Genomic DNA, 23300 nt, shown 5'->3' with positions numbered 1-23300 from the left:
AAACACTTTAGAAGCCTGTTCTGGTCAACGTTATATTGGTCCTTTTTATTTTATTTATAGGGTCAGCACTGTTAAATTAGGTTTTGGTACAGAGGACTGTTCGGTAAGGCTTAATGACGAGGACTATTTATTATCCTTTTTTTTTAGATACACTATTGAGTTTAAATTATGACCTCTTGGCTACCGCCCGAGTCTGGCATACCACATCTGTACATCTTTCTGAAGCATTTTTCTTCCTTTGACTTCTGAATAACATACATGATGCTTCTGCAAAAAAGGGATGCTCCTCAACTGGACAGCTCCTTCCCTAGAATAACCCACCCCCTGCCATGCTTCCTTCCAATTTGCCTAGTGCAAACACATTTTGTTCACACACAATAACCCTACTCGGAGTCGAGTGCATTCTACAATACAAGCACTAATTTCATCTGATCAACAATACTGACCACTATTCCTCACGTTCCTGAGAATTTCATGCTGACCATATCGCCAACTAGTAAAGTAACCCTTTCCAGGGCAGTCATCATATAACAATTATTTAATCTGCTCTTTCACATGAGTATTTGCCACTGGTTCACACTACCCTGCCAAACAGTTGGGGAAAGACCACAGTGCCTCTAACATTTTGAAAAAGGATCACATCTATGTTAGCCAGAGGTATTCTATGAAAAAATGACTCCATTTTGTATTACACGCTTAATACAAGAAACCAGTCTCTAAGCACAGGACCGTGATCTTAACATGTGTTGCTCTGGTTTGTCTTGCTTCCAAGACAAATACATTGCACCTGAGCCATCATCCAGACTTATTTATCTGCCCTTGTTTCTATTACTAATCACAAGCAAGAGCTAGGAATTGTGACAAGTCCAATAATCTGGTCTTGTTAACCGGAGGAAAGAACCTGTTTTAGAAGGCGGTGGGAGGCTTGGGGAAAGGTGCAGAGCAAGGCCCGAGGACTGTGGCAGTGGAGAGGGCCCCTGTTCCTGTCCCCCACAACCTTGTGACAGCATGTTTCGGCGCTGACAACTGATATCTCGCGCCTTATCTCCAGATTCAAGACACTTGCTAGTAGAGCTCGAGCACCTCAATCAGAATCGGAAAATGAGAACGAAAAACGCTCTTACTTTCGGTCTGACCACTAGCAGTAGATTAAACTAGACAGTAGTGATCAATCATCCATATGTACTAACCTGGGTCAGGGATGCCTGGGTGATGGTGGAGGTGCTAAACCAGACGATGGAGAGAGGGACGGACATAAGGATGTAAATAGCGCACATTTAAATATAAGAGTCACTTTAAAATAGCCTCCATAAAGCAACAGCCAAACTCCAATAAAAATGTTTCTATGGCCAAGCAATATTCAAGGGGTGCCTGATCCATCACTGCATACCGCAACTGAGCCAGTACAGCACCCGAGTCATGTCTTATAATAAACTCTTTATCTAAAATGATTACTGCATACTGGGCCTCATCAACAGACAGACCTAGACAAAAGAAGATGGGACCCCCTTGAAGCCTAACAGGGTGGAAGCCACAGCCATTCCTACCCGAAAGGGAGAAAGGGTCAGTTGGGAGAGTCTGAGTTCCTGTACCCAGCCTAGATGCCTCTATGTGATTCAGAAGATGCTGGCCAGTTTCTTTCTTCTCATTTCAGACCAATACAGTCATCAGCGTCCATGGCAGAACGTCCACAACTTGTCAACCCACTAGAGCGAGAGAGAGTCGACCATACGCAGCCTGGAAAACTATGTGCTACCAGCTGACACCAACACATGAAGAGACAGAGCAGCTATGGCACGTTCACAGACCTGAACACACCAGCCACTGAGCAGTTCCAGGACAAGGCCACAAGAAAACATACCTATAATTCAGCTAGAGCACGGCACAGACATGAACAAGTACATTATTCAATGCGGGCCGCCAGTGACCGGACACTGCGGACCCACACGAGAATAATGCACTGGGCTTAGCCCTCTTTTTATGTACTCTGATGTCTGTAACACTTCCCAGGTGGGGAAGACATGGTAAGATTGGCCCGGGGACATGGCGAGATTAGCACAGGGAATCATTAAGAGAAGACCAATAGAAGGGGTGTGAGGATAAAGCGGAGGACAGCAAACAGGAAGGTGTGAGTTGTTCAGGTTAGGTCAGAGGAGGAAGAGGTGGCAGACCAAGAGTCCATAAGGAGGAAGGGCGGTGAACAGGAATGTGGAGACATCAGAAAATGTCATTTGTTGGTTGGCGAGAGCATGTGGTACTGTGTTGTGAGTGTGCGTGTAAGGTAGTGAAAGAGTAGAGAGTGAGTGGAAAGTGGCAGAGTGAAAGGAGGGGTGTAGTAGTAGTTGACTGAAGCGGGAGAGTAGCAGTAGTGAGGCATGCATTGTAGTGGAGAGGGGAGAGTAGTAGTGGAGAGGGCAGAAGAGAATTGTGGGGTAAGTAGTGCTGTGGAGAGTAGCAAGAGAGAGACGGAATGAGTAACAAACAGCACAGGGAGAAGGTAGGTTGTACAGAGTGAGAGAGGGAAACATTGGAGGGACAGATGAGGATGATGAAGGGCGAGAGGGAAGAAAGAGGGGAGACAGAGTAGCCGGAGGGTAGAAAAGTGGTAGAGCGATACAGGGAGAGGAACATCAGAGCTTGAAAGGAAGGAGATAGAGTGGGCTTGAGTGTCTGGAAAGCACAGCCCCACAACCCTTTAGCACTAACACGAAAGTTGAGTAGGTCATACCTAGGAAGTCCAAGAGGGAGGTTATATAGATAGAGCAGTTGCCTTTAGGTCATCACCATCAAACGGGTAGAACTAACACTGTAGGGGGTAAACAATCAGCATATACAAATCTGGTAAGGACCCCTGGGCTAGGGAGGGTCTTGCTTTCTCTAGATGAAAGGGGGACAGCGCTTGAAAATAAATAAAAACCCTTCAACTGTCTTTTGGGAGTTGCTGTGTTATTGATGCCATCTGTGACAGTGGTTAATGCCCTGTTCTTGCATACCATCCTCGTACACAATGTCATTCTAAAGGCACATTATACCTTTCATTCCATAAAACAGAAGGAGCATTCTATGCCGGAAGACAGCTGCCACCCAAAGGGAAACCATCATCCTTAAACGTGTATGCACATGTTTTCTGGTAACTCCGCAAAAAGTGATCCTCAATGGCCCTTCCTGGTAAACATTCAGAATATTCTCTCATCTGGCCCTGTACATCCTCAGATGTTGATTTTGCTGGTGCACTATAAAGCATGTCTGACCACCTGCACAATGAGACAAAACTTTGTAAAGGTATAGTTCATTTTTAGGTTTCAAGAAATCTTTTTAAGACTCAACTTCCAGGGAAACGCAGACCATTCGTTTTTCGGGAGACACGCAAACATGTCACATTAAGGCTTTTTGATAGCAGATGATGCAAGCTATAGACTGATTCAGTAGCCGTATGGACCATAGCTGTCCTCATCATGCACACAAATAGCAGAAATCATAAATAGACTTCTCACTCAGAGGTGATGATGATACTAATGGCTGTTCTCGATTAAGTTATGCAGCAACCCCATTTGTTGGCCATGACTTGAGGGCATAGCTCCAGCGCCCCTCTCACACAATTACAGGTGTGGCCAATGCAGTAAATGCTCCCATTACAATGTCTTGTTTTAGCCCACCGGTCTATATGGAAGCTACTTCTGGCATCGACCTTCAAAAGTCCCTCATAGGCACCTTAGACTCAAATCTCCCTAATCATTGTCCGCCCCAAGCCGGAGGACTTTCATGGTCCCTTATAGAAGAGGACACCAGGCATTCAGGGGTGGCTGCCAGAATCACCCACAGGCCACTCGAGATAAAATATCTTTTTGAGCAGTTTGGGGTTTGTCCACACAGTCTAGTCAGTCAATGGTGCTATACAGGAAATCAAATCATACAGTTTGCCAACTAGTGGATGAACAAAAAAGTTATCAATCTGGTGTGAAAAAAGAAAGAACCACAAGCCTACCTCCACAAGTTTCATCAAAGGCACAGGGTTAAAAAAATGTAGGCCTCCAAACCTATCCTGCCTCGTCGTCGCATTCGCAATTTCTGTGATTGGCAAAGAGGAAGTGTTGCTTGCAAATATGGTGTGTCTGTGGATAACAAATATGGACATTATTAACAGGAAACCTCATTTACTGTCAATTCTGAATTTGCAAAAGCAGACAAGATTATGTACAACTATAGTTAAGGCAGAAAAGGAAACGGATGTAGCAACATCTTTTACACTGAGCACCATTTTGGTGAGTCAGACCTGACAAATGTACTATAAAATGTATCAATACTTTAAAAGATATCTTTAACAAACTAGGGTCTTCCCTCTCAAGAAATAATATTGTAAAATACTAATATCTTAAAATGGTAGCAGTCAACTACATTTTTGATTACTCTTCAACAGTTTCTTCCATTGCACCTTAATACTCAGCTCCAATAAGTTATCAAAAGCTAAAATGGTGCACATTTTTCTTTTTTTTTTTTTAAATCGTGATCAACATTTTTTACATATATATGAAGTCCATAGTAAATCAAATAAATAGGTAATATAGTTTCCTTCTATGAAACGATTATCTTTACATCTCAAGTGAAAATTCGCCAAATGGCTCCAAGTTATAAACCACCCAAAAAGTGTTCTTCCGATGGGGCATCCAACTTATAACTGAATAGCTGCTATTGCAGGCAGTGTATATATAGTGTAGTCGGTCAAATAGCACAGCAAGTAGAGCGCTTGTTTTGATATCCGTGCAGAGCCTTCTGACGCAGGTTCGAAACCCGGCAGGGCCAAACTCAGCCTTTCATCCTTCTGAGGTCGATAAATGAGCACCACATACCATGGGTAACAAGCAGCGCTCAGATACCCGAGGGTTTGTAGCGCTATATAAATGCTAAATTATTATTACCTTCAGGGTACCCCAAGTGTGAAGAACTGGCTTTCCTTTTGGATTTGATTAATTCCCTTTCTTTCTTGAATCCTTCCCTCAGCTGGCCTTTATTATGGCTAAACATCAATGTTTCAAGGTTCATGCTGCTTCCGTACCACCCATTTGCTTTCTCTTTTCTCTTAGTGCTTCCTACGCCACTTTGGGGAGTGAATTGACTTCCACTGGCAGTTTACTATGTTTGCACTGTATTTTTGTGCCCCTCTTACTCTATGTTGGGGATTGACTGGACTCCACTCCCAAAAGATAGTCATGTTTGGGTCATTTAAGGCTTCTCAGTGCTACACACTTGGTCTATAATTTGTTAGAACCGCAACTTAAAAAAAAACATTCTCAATGGACGTCGAACTCTGCCTTGGTGCCTCTTGTGATAAGCTGGAGAGTGCCTGGCTGCAACTCCTAACAAACGCCAGATTTTGGTTTCCTCAAGGACTCTCTGCACCCCACGGTTCACCTTCAGAAGCATAACTTCCAATACGGCTTGGGGCCAGTAGGGAAGCATCTGTCTCAGTCCCTCAGTCTCATTCAAACACACTAACCACTATGCAGTCCTCCTGGGACACATCTCCTGGTCTGAATTTTATGGCTCTTGACAATCACTTTGCCCCTCGGCGTGGCCATCTCAATAAGCTTTTGCCAGCATTCACAGGTTCTTCCAGTAGGTCTGGGTGCTTTTATCCTTTCCGAGACTCCACTTCCCTTGGGAATGGACTAGTCAAATCGTGGTCTTCGCCTTTGGTCTCTGGTCACTCCTGCTAAATGTTTCCATTCACATAATCTGCAGCACCTCCTAGCTCTAAGACTCTCCCATTGGTTTTCCAGTCGTAACTTTGTGGGTGAACTGAAGAAAAACCTGCATAACAGGCTTGCGGTTTGGCAACTTTCCAGGCAATGGGGACAGCACTTCAATAATATATATATTCAATGAAACAAAAGTTGTTAAAGGGGCGTTATGGTTACAAGTAAAACCAAAAAACCTCAGAAATTCAAAGGTTATGGTAAGCTAAGCAACCATAACTCGCGCCACCTCTGTGCACTGGTAAGCCTAACACCCAGGACATCAAAGATGACATCACAAATGTAATTGATGACATCACATGTTAAATTAATGTTGATGAAAAGTCCTTACAAGGGGTACTGTTTATAATGTTGGTAACAAGATGTCAGTGGTGATTGGGAGACTTATTAAAGAATGTACTCATCTAAACAACATTGTATTGGAGTGTTGTTAATATAGGAACCTAATCGTAGGCAATGGCTGCAGCATGCACCATAGAAATACAATATTTATAATCTTGTAATTTTGGATAAAAGAAATAATGAATGCTACCTTAGAGTTTTGAGTAATGTTAAACATGTAACAACTAGCTAACAATTCAAGACTTACTAAACACTTGTGCTAGTACAATCAATATGAAGACCCACAATGCATACAAATCAAAGGCACAAAGTAAGGAGAAAAGAAACAGCATCACCAGAAAATGATAATAACATTAAGGTTTATCTTCATGTATACTAATTGTGTGTTTGAGGCCTGCTTATTGCCCCATGTATGTGCACCATGAGCTGAGACCAAACCCTAAGGAAAGTCCTTTAAGAACATACAAGAAGGTTAACGTCTAAACATATAGTACCTTTTGAATTTTGATATTTTAACTGTCAGTGAACAAAACCACCTGGTCTAGATAAGTCGGTGAACAAAAAGAAGTGGCCCCGATATGTGATGTCATCAATGACGTTTGTGATGTCATCTTAATGTCCTGGGTGTCAGTCTTAGCAGTGCACAGTAGTGGGGGGAAGGCAAGAGTTGGAGGGGGTCTAGCGACTGAGTTTGCAACACAAAGCTTTTCTGTAACCTCAGCTATCAGAAAGAATTTCTGCGAATAGCCGACATCTAAAAGCAAACTGTCAAAAAAACAAACTTGTGGGAGGAATGGGAGAGGGGAGGTGAGGAGGCCATCAGGGGAGTGGAGGTAGCTGGCACAGATGAGGGGGCACTTGGATGTAAAACTACACAGATGTGGCTATCTGTAGTCTTTACACTAGAAATGGGCATCTGGAACTACTATCCATGCCGTAACCGGGAATGACCCTGCTTAACATCAAAGCGAGGAAGTGACTAGTCCCCTCAGCCCATGTTGCCTAATAAATGAGCACAAGTTACACAACCACTAATAAATGAGCACAAGTTTCATAACCACTTGGAGCAACATGGCCTGAGGGGGTCGGCCCCTTCCTCAGTTTGAAGCTAAGCAGGGTCGGAACCGGTTACTGCACGGATGGGTGGCAGTCCACAGTTTTCCTAGTTTTAAATATCTCATAATACACTGAGAAAACAGAAGGCATTCACATTATTTTGATTTTAAAATGTGCTACTGTCAGTCCTTGAAAGTATTGCACTCTAAAGGGTAAGCTGCTATGAGGCCCACATGAAGAGAGCAGCTCTCGGGGTAAATAGCTACTAATACATGGAAAATAGCAAATCCAGCTTGCACGTGCGAGGCAAACTACAATTTCCTTTTGTTATTTTTGTAGCGGCCCTGAAGTTATGGTTAAATTGCTCAACCCATAGGACAAGCAGTGTTTGGGCGGCTTACAACTTAGCGGTTTCATCAAGGGGGGACAAAGTTTAAGAGGGGGTCCCAACATTTTTGAAATCCGGATAGACATTTTTGAAAAATGTTTACCTGAGCCTACAGCCCAAATCGCTGGACGGATTTGCACCAAAGTTGTGCGAGAAGCGGCAGCTTGGTCCCGAAAGCATGCTTTTGCATATTTGGTGTTAATACATCCAGTAGATTTTTAAATAAATGGCCAAAATGCAAGTAAAAGGAATTGGTGATATATGCGTCCGGTCAACAGACTCACTTCCTGATTCAGTGTGAACCGACAGCTCTGGACAAATCATAGAGCTGCGTAACATTCGCAGACATCGTACGCGGCCACTGATTGGTGAATGAAAAATGTGAGGTGTGCCAAAACATTTGAAACGGACAGCATGTTGGATTTCCGAACTGCACCTGTAGTCCGCTGACATCGCTGTAAAAACATAATAAAAAATGCAACATTAAACTTGTCAAACAAATGAAAATCTCTGAGGAGGTGAGTGGCAACGAGGATGGGATGCAATATGGGCATAAAAACAAAATAATCATGTGTTTTTTCATCTCAGATGTTTGGGGACATTCCTGTGATGTTCACGAACTTGACAAAGGTTCGAGGGCATCCATGCATATTTCTGCATTACAGAGTCGGCGAAGAGACGTTTTTGGAAGGCTTAAAACTTCAGCACCATGCAACGAAACTACCTGAAATTTGGGCGATTTTTGGATACACCTCTGAATGTTTTTGCTAAGTTTGGTGCCATTTCACCAAGAGACAGCAAAATTAGACGGGGGTCCCAAAATGATTGAATGGATTATAAATTTGGTGCCGTTTTACGAATCTGCACACCTTGTATATGTGTGCAAAATTTGAATGGATTTTGGCAAGTGGGGGCTAAGATACACCACTATTATTTGTTCCTACATTTTGACACGTCTCAAAAATAAAACGCAGACCTGAAAGCATGCGTTTGCAAGTATTTCAGTCTTTTATTTTTTTAAAAGTGTCATGAAGTAGGTACAAAAAATTGTGATTTAACTTTGGAGACTGAAGCATAGCCTGAGGCCATTGCAGCGGCGGCCATGCCATGGACAATCTAGCCACTGACCATGGCCACCTGCGAAAGGCAATGGGCCACCAGGGACCAGCTGTGCAGTAACCTCTTTAAAATCTTGATCGGCTTGAATGGGAAAAGACATTCTGGGGCCGGCAATGGGGTGATCTACTCTGATTTGCTTATTGGGGCATGTGGCCTGGCTGAAGCCCATGCCTCATGGATTCTGGAGACTGGCCATGGCTGCGAGCCATGAGCACTGGCTATTGGTCTCATTATGGGGGTGTAGACACTGAACCTGGATGCAGGCTAGGTGCAGTGGAAAACGGGGGTGGTTTGGTGGGGTTGGGGTCATGGTCGAGCGGCATGCTCTAAGCAATTGAACCATGCCCTGCAGCCCCAGCAGGCGCTGCTGAAAATGACACATCAGTATGCGTTGCAAAAAATATGTTTGTTAAAGAAGGTTTATGGTCCTTTCATACATATAACTCATATACAGTGCTGTAACATCAGAAACATTTCCAATTATAAAAACCATTGGTTCTAGCTTGCATCGCAGCCGAGACCGGAGAGGGGGAACCAAGGCAGTACCTGCCACGAAGAAGCAGTTGGAGGGAGAGGCGGGCCCGCCGAAAGGACCGGGCGCGTGGTGGTGAGGTGGACGCGCTCACCCAGAGTCCTGGTCCTCGCTGGCCAGTTGGCAGCGATGACAACGGAGTGCTGTGTAGACGTGCACACCCCACGCAGAAGAGAGCAAGTCCCCAGCGAAGAGTGGTACGCTGATCCAGGTCGGCAGAGTGCGCAAGTCAACGGCCGCTGGAGTTGGCCACAGTACTACGCCGCAGGCAGTGGAAGAAACCACATCAAAGGGAGGTGGGGGGGGGGGTGGGCGGAACGAGCATCGGAGCAGCACCCCGGAGCCTGACCGGCAGGTGAGCTACGGGATAGCAAATGTTGGCTCCGCGATGCGATAAGGCAGCTGTGTATGTGATGGCAACAGCAGCAACTCCAATACCCACGACAGAGCTCAACTGCTTATCTCAACACTCGATGGGGAGTTGCTGGCTGTGAGTGAAACCGGTGTGAAGAGCCAGCTGACATGAAGTGTGGGGCTTACTGGTGCATTTCAATTCCGTGGCTCCCCTTAGGCCTACAGCGTGCTCCTTGGGGAAGCGCAATCATTGAACGAGTTGCACTGCAGAGGCCTGGAGAGCTGACAGAGTGCTGCAAACTGTGCTTCCTCTGAGCTGGCGATTGGCACTCTACGACCTGAGGCGCACTTGTGTGGGGTCCATAGACAGCTGTGGATTGAGCTCTGCACCTCAGAACAGGAGGCACATAGCTCTCATAATGATACTGGAGCCCTGAGATTTGAGGCATTGCAGGATTGGCTGTGCACAGTCTGAAGTTGGTGCAACGTGGTGCCTGTGTGGGACTGCCATAAGGAGTTGCAGTGACAAAGAGGAGGCTAGGTAGACGGGTATTACATCACCCTCTGTCAGCTATTGATGTGTGTATATATAGCGGCAGGTGCTGCTGGCGGTGACTACACAGACCACTGGACCAACTGAGCTGTGCTTCATATTTCGAGACAGGCGATTTCCACATTAGAGGTGATCAGACACTAACCCCGGAGGTTGAGCCCACTCGGTGTGCAGTGTCTACACTGCTCCTGCATTACTAACAAGCAGACTGCTTTGTGAGAGCTGAATAGGATGTCACAAGGCACTGCTGGGGTGCGGAGATGACACCTGGGCTAGTGGTGACGTGTGGTGGATATTTGGCAAAAGGTCACCCTCTGTGGCACACCTGAGGATGATGGACTTCATAATGAGCCGAAGGTGAGGCGGCTGCCACTGTGGGGACTCTTGGGCCCGTTGTCTTTCTTGGGTTTGTCTAGGGATGGCGCCAACTGCAGAGGGCATCTACTGGGGATCGAGGGGTGGCACTGCACAGAATGATGTATGCATTGTTCGCTCCACTGAGACAGGCACTCCTGCAGAACCCCAGAGGTATTAGGAGTATAGTAGAGAACAAGAACCTGAGGAACAGCACAATGTCCAAATCAGGTGAACAATCAAAACAACAATTTGAGACACTCACTTAGGTCAAAAGTCACAAAACGATAGAGGATTCCATGGGTGTGAGCTCACACGCCTCACCACAAGATATCAGTGGAGCGTTTAATGATGTCAAAACAATGTTCAGCGGGCAAAAAGGAAAGAGGCCCACCCGGGCCGATACATGCAATACTCGAGAGGGGAGTGCCTTAATGACAATTATGACATATGGGGGTGCAGTGATGACCTCACCCGCCAGACCCGAGACTGTGTATTGAGGGCATGCCTCGACCATTCGTACCCGGAATGCATCACTGACCGTATCAAGGGGGGTGGGAAGAATTGGGGAGGTTTCAAGACATGTGTACTCGTATGCTGAGAGGGCATTTCCCTCAATGTTCTTTTTCTTGTTCCTGAAATGTTGTATGTTCACATAAAATCCTAATAAAAAGAAATTAAAAAAAAAAGAAAAAACAATGTTCCATCAGCTACAGGCCAATATAAAATTGCTGGATGGGAAGATGGATATGCCACGTAAAGTGGATTAAATGCAGGTCTGCCTGGATAAGCATGGGGAGAGGCCGAACGAAGTTGAATGATGGGTCTCGACGGTCGAAGATTAATCTTCAACTGCAACACGGGAGCTTGCCCAAGTGAAAAGTGCTTTGAAGGAACTGGCTGATAAACAGGAGGAACAGTCTGTGGATAGTGGGTGTTCCTGAATCGGTGGCCAAACGCACCATGGAACCTCTGGATGAATCGATCCTGCAAGAGGTACTGGGAGATGACGACTTCTCGGCACTGTTTATTGTGGAACGGGCACAGTGAATACCTAGTGGTAAGAATCCGATTCCAGGTGCACTGGCCTGCCCAATCATAGCCTGGCTGCTGAACTATCGGGATAGGGATCTCACTCTCGGAAAGGCCAGGGAGAAGATTACCACGACATATAAGTGAGACCCTATTAGGCTCTTTCCAGACTTCTCGGATAAGGTGTAAGCATCCAGGAAGACATATTGACATAAAAATGCCGCTCGGCGAGAGGGGCATGAGATACCCCATGCTGTTCCCTCGCTAAAGTCAGAATGGAACCCCAGGGCGGTTATTGTTTTTTCATACCCTAGATGAAGCCAAGACTTCCCTTGAAGCACTCCCAATATGGAATATCAGGGGCTTGAATTGTCCATCTAAGGCCAGAAAAGTGTTATTGTATATAAAACGACATCATGAAAACGTGGCGTTTTTGCAAGCGACGCGCCTAACCCCACCCGGGGAGTCACCATTTGGGCATGGCTGGAGAGGTCAGTGCTATTTCTCTTCTTATTCCTCATAGTCCAGAGGGGTTTGTATATTGACCGATCTTACAACCTCTTACAATCTGTTGTACTCTTTTGGGGTACTCGCGGCTCTTCGGACTCCATGGTCAGGTTTGAGGAGGTAAGAGGCGTCCCCCTAGGGGTCCAGAGGCCAGAAAAACTGTGCTCCCCAGGGGGCCACCCCTTGGGAAACCCTTGTGGGGAATAAAACCCAGATTCTGCAGAAGTTGAGGAGGATCCGTACAACGATGTCCCAACTGTCAAGTGAAGAACAAGGTTTAGTTGAGTTCTGCAGGAACCGTATCCTATGAAAAATGAACGTTGTAGGAAACAATCCGGTGGAGTTGAAGCTAAGTGGAAGATACTTCAAAGCGGAAGGATCCGTGGCAGAGAGCTACCAAGGAGGAAGAACTTGGCTAGCAGGTAAAGTGACAGAAGGAGGTGAAGGCAATAAGAAGGAGGCGGCGACATAGGCGTCGGGAGCCGAGAACGGTAAAAAGGCAGACAGCTGAAAGGAAAAGAAGCCGCGAACAGCAAAAAGCAGAATGCTGGAGGTAAAGGAAAGCCGTGAATGGCAGAAAGGCAGAGAGCAGAAGGTAAAGGAAAACCGAGAGCGGCGAAGACTGGCAGGCTCCGAGAGATTGGAGTGCTGAAAAGGCGATTCTCGGAAAGAATTGATAAGGAAAGGAAGGGAACAGGAAGTAAGCCGAAGAACCCGCAGCAGGTGACAGTAGTAGAAAACACGGACAGAGTAGAGTGAAGGAAAGCAGGTTAAGAACGTAGTCGGAAAGCGACAACGTGCAAGGGAATCCTCAAAAAGATACGAGTGGAATGCAACAAGAAGGGAGCAATGCTAAGTTAGAACAGAGTAGCAACGCAGTTACCCGTTTGTTCGAGGTGGTGTGCCCAACCGACTATGGTGGCAGCACCATTGGATGCCAAGAAGGCGTTTGGCCCTTTCTTGTCACGGTTTCTAGGAGGATGGGAATGGGGGAAAGGTTAATAGCCATGGATTCACTGCTTTACACCTCGCCTAACGCTCCAATTACAGTGAATAGCCAACTCACGTCGGTCATCTCGTTTGGGAGAGGCACAAGGCAGGGGTGCCCTCTCTCATCCTTGTTATTCGCCCTGGCGATTGAACCGCTCGCCGATTTACTGAGAGCTAGTCATGTACATGGGGGGATACAGCTGTATAATCATAAGGTGGTGGTGTCTCTATGCGGATGACATGGTAGTTTTGTCAGGAACCCACAGGACAGTCTGGCGCAGATTATGGCGGATGTGCTGGAATTTGGTGAACTTTCCGGATTTAAAATAATACAAAGTCAGTGCTCTTTCCACTTACTGAATCCACCGTGCAGTTCAATGATGGTTTTGCGCTTCAGTGGCAAACAGAATATACTCAGTATTTGGGGATAGATATGGCTCGATATCCGAGATTTTATACTGACACAATTATGAAAGGCTGTTAGAGCAAACCAAATGGTCTTGGGGAGATGGATGGGGCTTCCCCTCAATCTCTTGGGGAAGATTTCACAGGTAAAAATGGTCTTGCTGCCTCCGTATTTGTATGTGTTTTTAAATGTGCCACCAGCGGTACCCAAGTCTTATTTACGGGAGGTGTATCGACACTGTCCGGTACATTTGGGTGGGTAAACCATCACGCATGGCCTGGCAGAAATTAGTTGCACCAGTTGAGAAGGGAGGTTTGGCGTTACCCGATATGGAGGCATACTATATGCGGCCGCCCAGGGGGGCTTTATGGTATACTGGTTTGGCGATGAAATTGATAGGAGGCATGTTGAGATAAAAGGGCCCTCACTGTACCATCCTTACCACAGGCGGTCATACTAAAGGCTCCCGGTAGGCCACCTAAATCAAAGATCAAAGAACATGGTGGAGTTGACCTGCAGAGCATGGGTTCATTTTGAAGGGAAGGGGCAAGAAAAGGTGAGGGGGGGGGGGGAATTCTGTACTCCCACAAACTACCAGTTATCTCCATCCTCGGTTTATAATTAACTGGTGAACTTGGATATGTGCGCTGTATGGAACAGTTAGGTATCTCATGTTTGAGATGTATTCCCGGAGGGACAGTTCCTAACAGTAGAGGAGTGGAGGGATAATAGGGATATCACACCCTGGATCGGTTTTTATACTTCTGGCTATGGGACTACCTGAAGGGCTTATTTCCAACCTTTCCAAAATAAACGGAGACAGCCTCTATAATGAATGATATGATAGGGATGGTGAACAACAGTATGATGGTATCCAGGCTTTATAGCAAAATATTGGAGACTTGGGAGGGATGGGTGGTGTCTTCCCGTGGAAAGTGGGAGAGGACACTAGGTTCTGTCATAACTGATGAGAGGTGGCGATATTGCTGTGCGCAAACTAAGAAAGTAGTTCTTCATAGTATATTTAAAATGATTCATTTTTAATTCCTGCATCAATTCTACGATACTCCAACGGTTTTACACTGTCCCTTCCCCCCTCCCCACCTGACACCTTAGATGACTGCTTAGGTGCGCAGCTACATCAGAAGACTTTCTCCATGTGGCATGGAGCTGCCTCCCCTAGGCATACATTTTGGAAGGAGGTATTTGAGACACCAAGTTACATTATTGGGAAAACGGGTGGACCTTACACCGGTGGTGGCTCTACTGGGATATTGTATTGCATTGTATTGTATTTGGTTATTTATATAGTGCTCTTTTCTCCACTTGTGTGGCCTCAATGCGCTTTTTCGGTTGGAGCGCCCTCGGTGACGGTATTCAATGTGCTGGAAAAGTCTAAAGAGTTTAGCTTAGGAGATGCATGTGTGCATTTTGCCGTCTAGGACTTGGGTGGCTGGCTAGGCTCGACTAAGCATCCCAAAAGAGAGGCCAGGCACGTTGGTGGGTGCTGTTTCCGGTTTGGGATTGATTGCTATTGTTGAGAGAGTCGATGTGTGGCCAGCTATAAGGAGTTCCTTTTGGTTGGTAGTCGCTGTATTATAGTGGCAGAGGTGTTGAGGTAGGTCAGGTGTTTCAGTCTGGACGGCTATAGGTGATTCTAGACCAGAGGAGCATAGCCATAGCAGCATTCTACGGTGCATGGGATGCTTGGCTGTGCCTGTGGCCTGTGTTCACACTGGTGGTGTGAGATATACGTACCGTAGGCTTAAAAAATGTTCTGTTCGGCTGGAGCGATCTTTGTCCAGTGTAGCAGAAGAGACAAGCGTAGATTGGCGAGTCCTGTACCCTGCGGGGTGTGGGGTGCTAGTTTTCGAATACATTGGATTTTACAGTATAAAGGCAGTTATTGGTGGGTACGTTTAGATTTTGGGATCCTGTATATTGGGGTTCATGTTACAATTGGGTAAGTCAGAGACACACCTAGATTTGAGAGTCAAGTATAGTGGTTTGAGAGGCCTAGGTTTCACAATACAGTAGGTTTCACAATATAACGGGCCGAGATAGAGGCTACACCTACATTTGAGAGTCCTGTATAGTGGGAGAGAGGCCTAGGTTTCGTATAATAGTATCTATGTGAGTTGTAAATTGTAAATTTTTCCTACCTTATCCGTCGATGCTGGTTGACAGCAATCTGTTCGTCGTGTGTCATGTCAGGGTACTGCGGCCGGCTGCTACTGCTGGTTTGAGGGTGGGGATATACTAAACAAATTTGGGGATATACTAAACAAATTACAGGTTGAGTGGGGAAGCTGGCAGGGCTGCTACTACTTCTGGTGAAAAGGAGTGTTGCGATGGTATGGGGGAGGGCTCAACGTCCTACAAAAGAATCATGGAAAGAGGATATTCTTTACTGTAATGAAATGGAAACTGAATATATATAGAATGGTAGTTCACCCAAGTGCACAACCTAATGACCTTATAAACAGTATTTAATCTGACAAGCAGGGTTAATTGAATCAAACCCGGAAGAGGAGCTCACATAAGAGACTGGAATTAGAATACTGGAGGGTTGCTGGAGGTCGGAAAAGATTGGTTGAGGATTATTGGGATGGTGCACAAGAACAGAGGACATTGCAGCAAGTGGGAAATATCATACATGTGGTCATATATGTGAGAAATGGGAAATACTGTTGAATGGAATTGGGGCGGGGGAATTCGCTGAGCCACTGTTCTTTCTGTATTGATAAGTTGCTGAAAATAATAAACAAGATAAAAAAAAACCCCCACAATACCCATGTCAAAACAGGTCAAATCAGTATGTGAATGATGAACTTCTGAGAGAAGGTTGCATTAGGGTGGGTTTCGAGGATTACCTCTCAAACCTGTGTTATTCTTGGGAGGTGGTCATGAGAGACAATACCCTACTTATGCACGCAAAGAAACAAAAGAATATTTGTGTGTTTACACTGGAAAAAACAGTAAACCGCGATTATTTGAAGGGGCAGATGGGAAAACACTGATGAACGCAGATTCTGACATTTTTGGAGAAGACTGGAAAAACACCCTCAGAAGGAAAAAAAGAAACACTGAAAATAGGAAACTCATTATAATTATACCCATGGCTATGGCAAAAACTTAGTTAAGGTGAATTGGACTTACAAAGGAAACCCAAAAAATTGAATTGCTAATAACTTGACACTTAATAAATTTGGTTGAAAGACTGATGACATTAGTTAAATAATCACTGATGTCATATGAAGTCACCAGTTAGGTCACCAATGAGGTCATATGCTGCGAAGTGGCTTTAGCTGAATTTCAGGGGTTTTGTCTCGTTAAGTTTTAACCTTAACGTCCCTGCAACTAAAATGTTCTCATTGAAATATATGTATATGTATTAATTGAAAAAACATTAGTTAAGTTGCGCAGATTTAACGCAACAAAACGCTTGAAATTCAGGAGCTTGTCATTTTCTAGGTCATTGTGAATCCCTTCTCTTATAATATGTATGTGCTCATGGGCTTTGCAACGGGAATGAGCAGAGTTAAGATGGTCATGACTTTCCACATCCCTTAATTTGAAGGGTTTTGTTGCGTCAAATCTGCGCAATTTAACTGCACCTTACCTAATGTTTTTTTCAATGATTTTCAAGGGTTTTGTTATACTATTTATTTTTTTAAAGGACCACTAACCATGACCTTCAACCATGTTCACTGTACTTGTTCCCCCACTAGGTTTCTTTTGGACCCAATAGATAGCCACAACATTTGCCGTGGCCACTATACATGCCCTTCGGACCCACTAGCGGGGGCCTTCGGCCCGGACCAGTGAACACAGATTTCGGACATTTCCACTTTATCTTTTAAAATGCTACTTTTCTTTCCCGCTCACGAGCCATTGCCTTAGGCCATGACCATTGCCCCCTGGCTTCGGCCGTGGACACTGTACATGTTCCACTAATAGGTTTCTTGGAAGACCATTAGCTTTGGGGCCCACTAGTTATGGCATTCAAATGTGGCCTCTTTACATATTGCCACACCAGCTTTCTTCAGGTCTCACTGGCAATGGCCAGACCACCAGGTTTCTTTTGGGCACACTGACCATGGCCGAACCCCCAATAGGTTTCATTACCCCTCACCTCACTGTAGCAGAAAAATCCCCCCGTTTTTAATTAATCACATTTTTCAAACTTCAAAAAAAAAAACGTTTAGGTTTGTTTTGCAAAGTTAAAAGATTTATTTGATGAATTGAACAATATATATATATGACAATTTTATGAATATGAACAATATCTAGATATCACACTTATTAATATTGATACACTGATCAGCAATGGGTGAGAACCCAACAATCTCTTTAATCAATAGGAGTATGGGTGATAAGAATAATGTAGCAGAGAATAACTGTGTGGGTTCAATGAAATGCAATGATATGAAATTAATGCAGCACAGAAACAAAACTTGATATGAATTCAATCAAAAACAATGTAATCACTCTTTACCCCTGTTACTACTCAATCCCCCCCCTATTATGCAAGATGAAGAGATGGAATGAGAGCACACAGGTTTCAGGAATGTACAATCAACAAGCAGTTTAATCCCAATTCCCCCAGCAAGCTTGGAGAACAGGAATGATTTTAAACAGGTCAAATGCTTTTGAATGTGGTTTGAAATAAATGGGAAAGTGCTAAAAATGGATTTTAATTCGCTAAATGGGATTCAAAACTAGTGGGAGCTGCTTTGGATAGGTTCAGGTAGACACTAGCAATGATGTTTGAATGACTGGCAGATAGGAAACTGAATTCAGAGGTTGAATGCAAGAATTAGCAATTCTATATGGGATGAAATACGGTTCAAAAGTTAGAGGTTTTAGTAAAGGTTGATTTTTCAGAAAAGAGTCAAGATTTCAAATGAGAGATGCGCTGTTAGATGCGCATACCCCTTAGTGTTAATTTCTTAACACTAAGGGGTATGAAGATGCAAGATGCCCAATGGTCAGCCACCAGAACAGCGGCGCCTCAGCTCTGACTTTTGTCTGCCAAGACACTGGTCCTTCGGCAAAAATATTTAGCGCAAAGATGATTTATCACTACAATTATATGGATGAGAGAGGAGTCAGGATAGACAAAAGAGATTCTAAAATGCAGTTTTGGATATGTTGGTATGGGTTGGATAGGATTACTTAAAACTAAGAGATGGCTATGGGCAGTTCTATGCTAAATACTCACACTATGGCTTTGGAATGGAATAGGCCCGTCATGATCTGGTTGTCACCTGCAGGCGTTCCGACTGGCGGCTTCTTCCGCGCTGGGTTTTGGGACGTAGGTACAGGAGGTACTAGTCCCTCCTTTGTGTCTGTTACGTTACTTTTTCCTCCTTGTAACGCGGGGCCGCTGGGAGTATATCTTCTCTACCGGCCCAGCGGTCCCTGCGTTGCAACTATCCTTTGGAAGCTCCCGCTCTTCCGGGTTTCTTCGCTCCTGCCTTGCTCTGTCCAGGCTTCTGTCACTCGCGCCCTCCAGCGAGTGTTCCTCTTACCTTCTCTCCCCTCCAGTTTTTCTCTGCTGCCGCCGCGCCTTGGCGGTTACTATTTCTCTTATTTTGCGGCCCCATCCCCACGGATAGGCGCCGCCCCTTTCCCTACGCTTTTTCTTTTCTCTCTCTGCTACTTGTCTGGCGCTTTTCTCCATTGCCTACCTCTCCTCCGGTCCTCGCCCCGCTTGTTGCATTGGCTGGTGGGCGTTCCGTGGAGCCCTGTCCTCAGCTCCCCACTGCAGGACTCCCCTGTTCCGCTGCAGTGTTGCCTTCAGTTACTCATACGGATTCAGTCTATTACCTACCTCCTACTCATCTTAAAGTCTACTTTCCGCTGGAACTACGCCTTCCGTGCTACAGACCAGAGGAGTCCAAGGGTTTTTCCCCATTCGGGGTTTTTCCCCTATTTCGGCGTGGTTCCGGAAGGGAGGTCCTCGAACAGCTGTTCTCCTCAGCGGTCACGGTGGCCTCCCTCTGTGACAAGCAAGCTCATCGGAAAAAGGAGAAGGATTATCTACTTCGACGGCGTCTGCAGGACCCCGACAGCAATTCCGGCAGTTCAGGTGAGGAGAGCTCGACAGAAGGGGGAGAAAAGGGAAACCAGGCACTTAAACTGTCACAGATTGCAACGCCAAAGAAAGACACGATGTCAGCCGAAGGGCAAGTGCAAGAGCTTTGGAAGGCAATTCAAGCTATGTCTCAGGAACTTCAGGGAGTCAAAGCTGAGAACGTCCTCCTTAGACAAATGGTATCCGCCAGGGAACCCCCTCCTCCAGAACTACCGCCTACAACACTATCCTCAGGAAAGTTTGATGGTGCCCCCAAGAAAGTGAAGGAATTCCTAGAGGCGTGTACTGTCTACTTAACTTTCTGACCCCGCACTTTCTCTACAGACCAAGCGAAGGTCGGCTTCCTAATCTCGAACATGACGGGCAACGCTCTGACTTGGGCTACTCCCCTAGTCACAAGCAACAATGCCATTCTCCAAGATTACGCAGCGTTCCAAAATTCTCTGAGACAGACTTTCGAACGCCCGCGTTCCAAAATTCTCTGCGACAGACTTTCGAACGCCCAGAGTTGTCATTTACTGCTTCTGAAGAGTTGTTGGATGTAAAGCAAGGTTCTTTGGACATCCTGTCATATATCTCTGCTTTCAAAACAGTAGCTTCTGGCGCAGGCTGGCCAGAACCGGCACAATATGCCATTTTCAGGAGGGGTCTAAAAGAGGAGATTAAGGATGAGTTAGCCAGATCTACTCGCTCACCTACTTTCTCAGACCTGCTAACTGCTGCACTACATATCGAGTATCGCCTACAGGAAAGGAAGACGGAAAGACGCAAACAACGAGGCTCAGGATTCCTCCCGTATTCTCTGGCATATTCTCCCCCTAGTCGCTCTCCCGCTGCCGCTTCAGAGGAACCCATGCAGATTGGCTCCACAAGAGCACCTCTGACTGCTGCCGAAAGACGGCAAAGAAGAGAAAAGGGACTTTGCGCTTACTGTGGGTCAGATCAACACCTTCTAAAGGACTGCACAGAACTGCCTAACAAGACGCAGGGAAACGAGCACTCTCGGCATCAATAGGGACTAGTGTCCGGGGGTTTCCATTTCTGTCTACTCGTCCCTATGTTTCTCTAACAGTTTCTTCTTCTGACTCCAAAGAAGATTCCAGACTCATGGTAGTTTCAGCTATCATCACGATAGAAGGCGAGAAGGTGGAGACTCTCGCATTATTGGACTGCGGATCAGCAGGAAACTTCGTTGATACCCTGTGGGCCGATAAAGTCGGTCTACGCAGGATACGCCGGAAGGAAGGTCAGAAGATAGAAGGAGTTGACGGCTCTCCACTATCATCCGGACTCATCACCCATACCACTGAAGAGCTATCCTTAACAGTTTTTCAGCACTCGGAAGTGATAAGGTTCGACATCATCCGGGCTGCACATTTTCCAATAATTTTGGGAATCACATGACTTCGCAGACACAATCCCCAAATCGATTGGACAAATAACCAGCTGAGTTTCTGGTCTGTATACTGCACCGAACACTGTCTTCCACAGAAGAGTCAGAAGGGCCTTCAATCTATTACGGCTCACACCTCCAACTGTGTGGGGGTTTTTGCACTAACCAATTTTTGCTTGAAATACTCCGAAGTATTCCAAGAAAGCCTTCACTCCAAACTGCCACCCCATCGGCCCGAGGACTGTACCATAAATTTGGTACCCAATGCACTAGTTCCATTTGGCAGAATGTTCTCTCTAACACTTACGGAGAAGCTTGTGTTACAAAACTATTTGGACATGAATATGAAGGATGGGCTGATTCAGCCTTCGAAATCCCCTGCAGGGGCTCCCTTATTTTTCATCAAGAAAAGGGATTCTACTGATCTTAGACCCTGTATAGACTACAGAGGTCTAAATAAGGTGACTATCCAAGATCGTTATCCCATGTCATTGATCTCAGATATCATCGAGGCTGTACAAGGAGCCAGAATTTTTACCAAACTCGACCTCAGAAACGCATACCATCTGCTCAGAATCTCCAAGGGTGACGAATGGAAGACGGCATTCCGCACCCCATTCGGCTTGTACGAGTATAAGGTGATGCCATTTGGACTGGTTAACGCTCCTGCAGCGTTTCAAAGATTTATGGACAGAATGTTTTCTGACATGCTTTCCACTTCCGTCATCATCTATTTGGATGATATCCTGGTCTACTCCTCAAACTTACAGGAACACATTGTTCATGTCACTCAAGTTCTTGAACGTCTACAAAAGAACGAGCTATTGGTTAAAGCCGAGAAGTGCAAATTTGCGGTACCTTCTGTGCAGTATCTGGGCTACAAGTTATCAGAAGAAGGGATAGACATGGATCAAAAGAAGGTTCAGGCCATTCTCGAATGGCCCGCCCCCACTTCTGTCCGAGAGGTGCAGAGGTTCCTGGGGCTCTCCAACTATTACCGAAGGTTCATCCGCAACTTCTCGGAAGTGGTGTACCCCATCACTCGCCTACTTAAGAAGGAGGCCTCTCCGTTCCGCTGGTCAACCGATACTGAGAACAGTTTCAAGTTGCTCAAACATCTCTTCTGCTCAGCTCCAATTCTCCGACACCCGGACCAAACTCAGCCTTTCATCCTGGAGACCGATGCCTCTGCAATTGCCATCGGAGAGGTACTACTTCAGGATGTCGGTGGCGTGGAACATCCGGTAGCTTACTTATCCAAGACACTCTCACCCAGTCAATTGAATTATTCTGTCCTAAAAAAAAAGAGCTGTTGGCAATGAAATTGGCTTGCGATGAAAGGTGCCATCTGCTCATGGGGGCCCGACATCCCTTCCTTATCAGGACGGACCACAAAAACCTGAAAGCCCTCCAGGAAATGGAGTGTTCTAATTCCAGGCAAGCACGTTGGGCCTATCTTTTCTCGCACTATGATTACCAGATTTCTTACATTCCTGGGTCACTAAACCGTCTGGCAGACGCCCTACCCAGCAAGGACTCCAGCAAGGAAAGGGCCTCGTTATCCGCTGAACCCATGTTTCATCGCAATCGGATATTGGCCCTTGTTAGTTCTTTCCTACAAGAGGTTAAAACCGCTGTGGTTCAGGAACTTCCCCAATTACCGTTAACTCCGACTCTCCTTACCAGGAGAAGGACGGCTGGCTGTTCAAGAAACGACTGTATGTTTCGGAAGGCCCGCTGCGGAAGAAGATTCTGGATTGGTGTCACACTTCTCGCCTTGCAGGTCACCGCGGGGGAATCAACACCCTGGAGCTCAACTCGAGGAATTTTTCCTGGCCCACCGTGAGAAGAGATACCCTGGACTTTGTGAAGACCTGTCCTATTTGTGCTCGGTCTAAATATCCTACAGGGAAACCGTTGGGGTTACTTACCCAAGTTGAGATGCCAACTCGCCCCTGGGGGTTGGTTTCTACGGATTTCATTGTAGACCTACCAGAATCCGAATCCTGTACCTGCATCATGGTCACGGTAGATGCGTTCTCCAGGATGGCACATTTCTCTCCTCTTTCTGGTGTTCCTACAGACACCAGGATGGCTGAGGTGTTTGCACGAGACATCTTCAGACTTCACGGTTTACCTGACAAAATCATCTCTGATCGGGGAAGTCAGTACACCTCGAGATTCTGGACAGCCCTGTGTACCCGATTGGGGATTGAGAGAGCACTCTCTTCGGGATTCCATCCCCAATCCAACGGGATGACGGAACGCCTGAACGCTACTCTCGAACTATATCTGAGATGTTACGTCACTCAGCATCAGGACAATTGGGTTTCTCTACTCCCTACTGCAGAATTCTCGTATAACAATACCAGACACGCTGCCATTGGTCTCTTGCCATTCTTTTGTACTTATGGGGTCCAC

General features: G+C 45.8%; 1 protein-coding gene across 1 annotated transcript in view; it reads right to left on the bottom strand.

Annotated features, from left to right (window-relative positions):
* HADH (hydroxyacyl-CoA dehydrogenase) overlaps positions 1 to 23300 on the bottom strand; it is a 525417-nt gene that overhangs the window by 246811 nt on the left and 255306 nt on the right. The window contains exon 4 of the mRNA XM_069630865.1: positions 3986 to 4112. Coding sequence (XP_069486966.1) covers positions 3986 to 4112 — 127 coding nt within the window. The remainder of the gene's footprint in view (positions 1 to 3985; positions 4113 to 23300) is intronic.

This window comes from Ambystoma mexicanum, chromosome 6q (genome assembly GCF_040938575.1).
Source record: "Ambystoma mexicanum isolate Mex_15411 chromosome 6q, UKY_AmexF1_1, whole genome shotgun sequence".
NCBI lineage: Eukaryota > Metazoa > Chordata > Amphibia > Caudata > Ambystomatidae > Ambystoma > Ambystoma mexicanum.
Note: the sequence above shows the minus strand (reverse complement) of the source record. Positions and strands in the feature narration are given on the sequence as shown.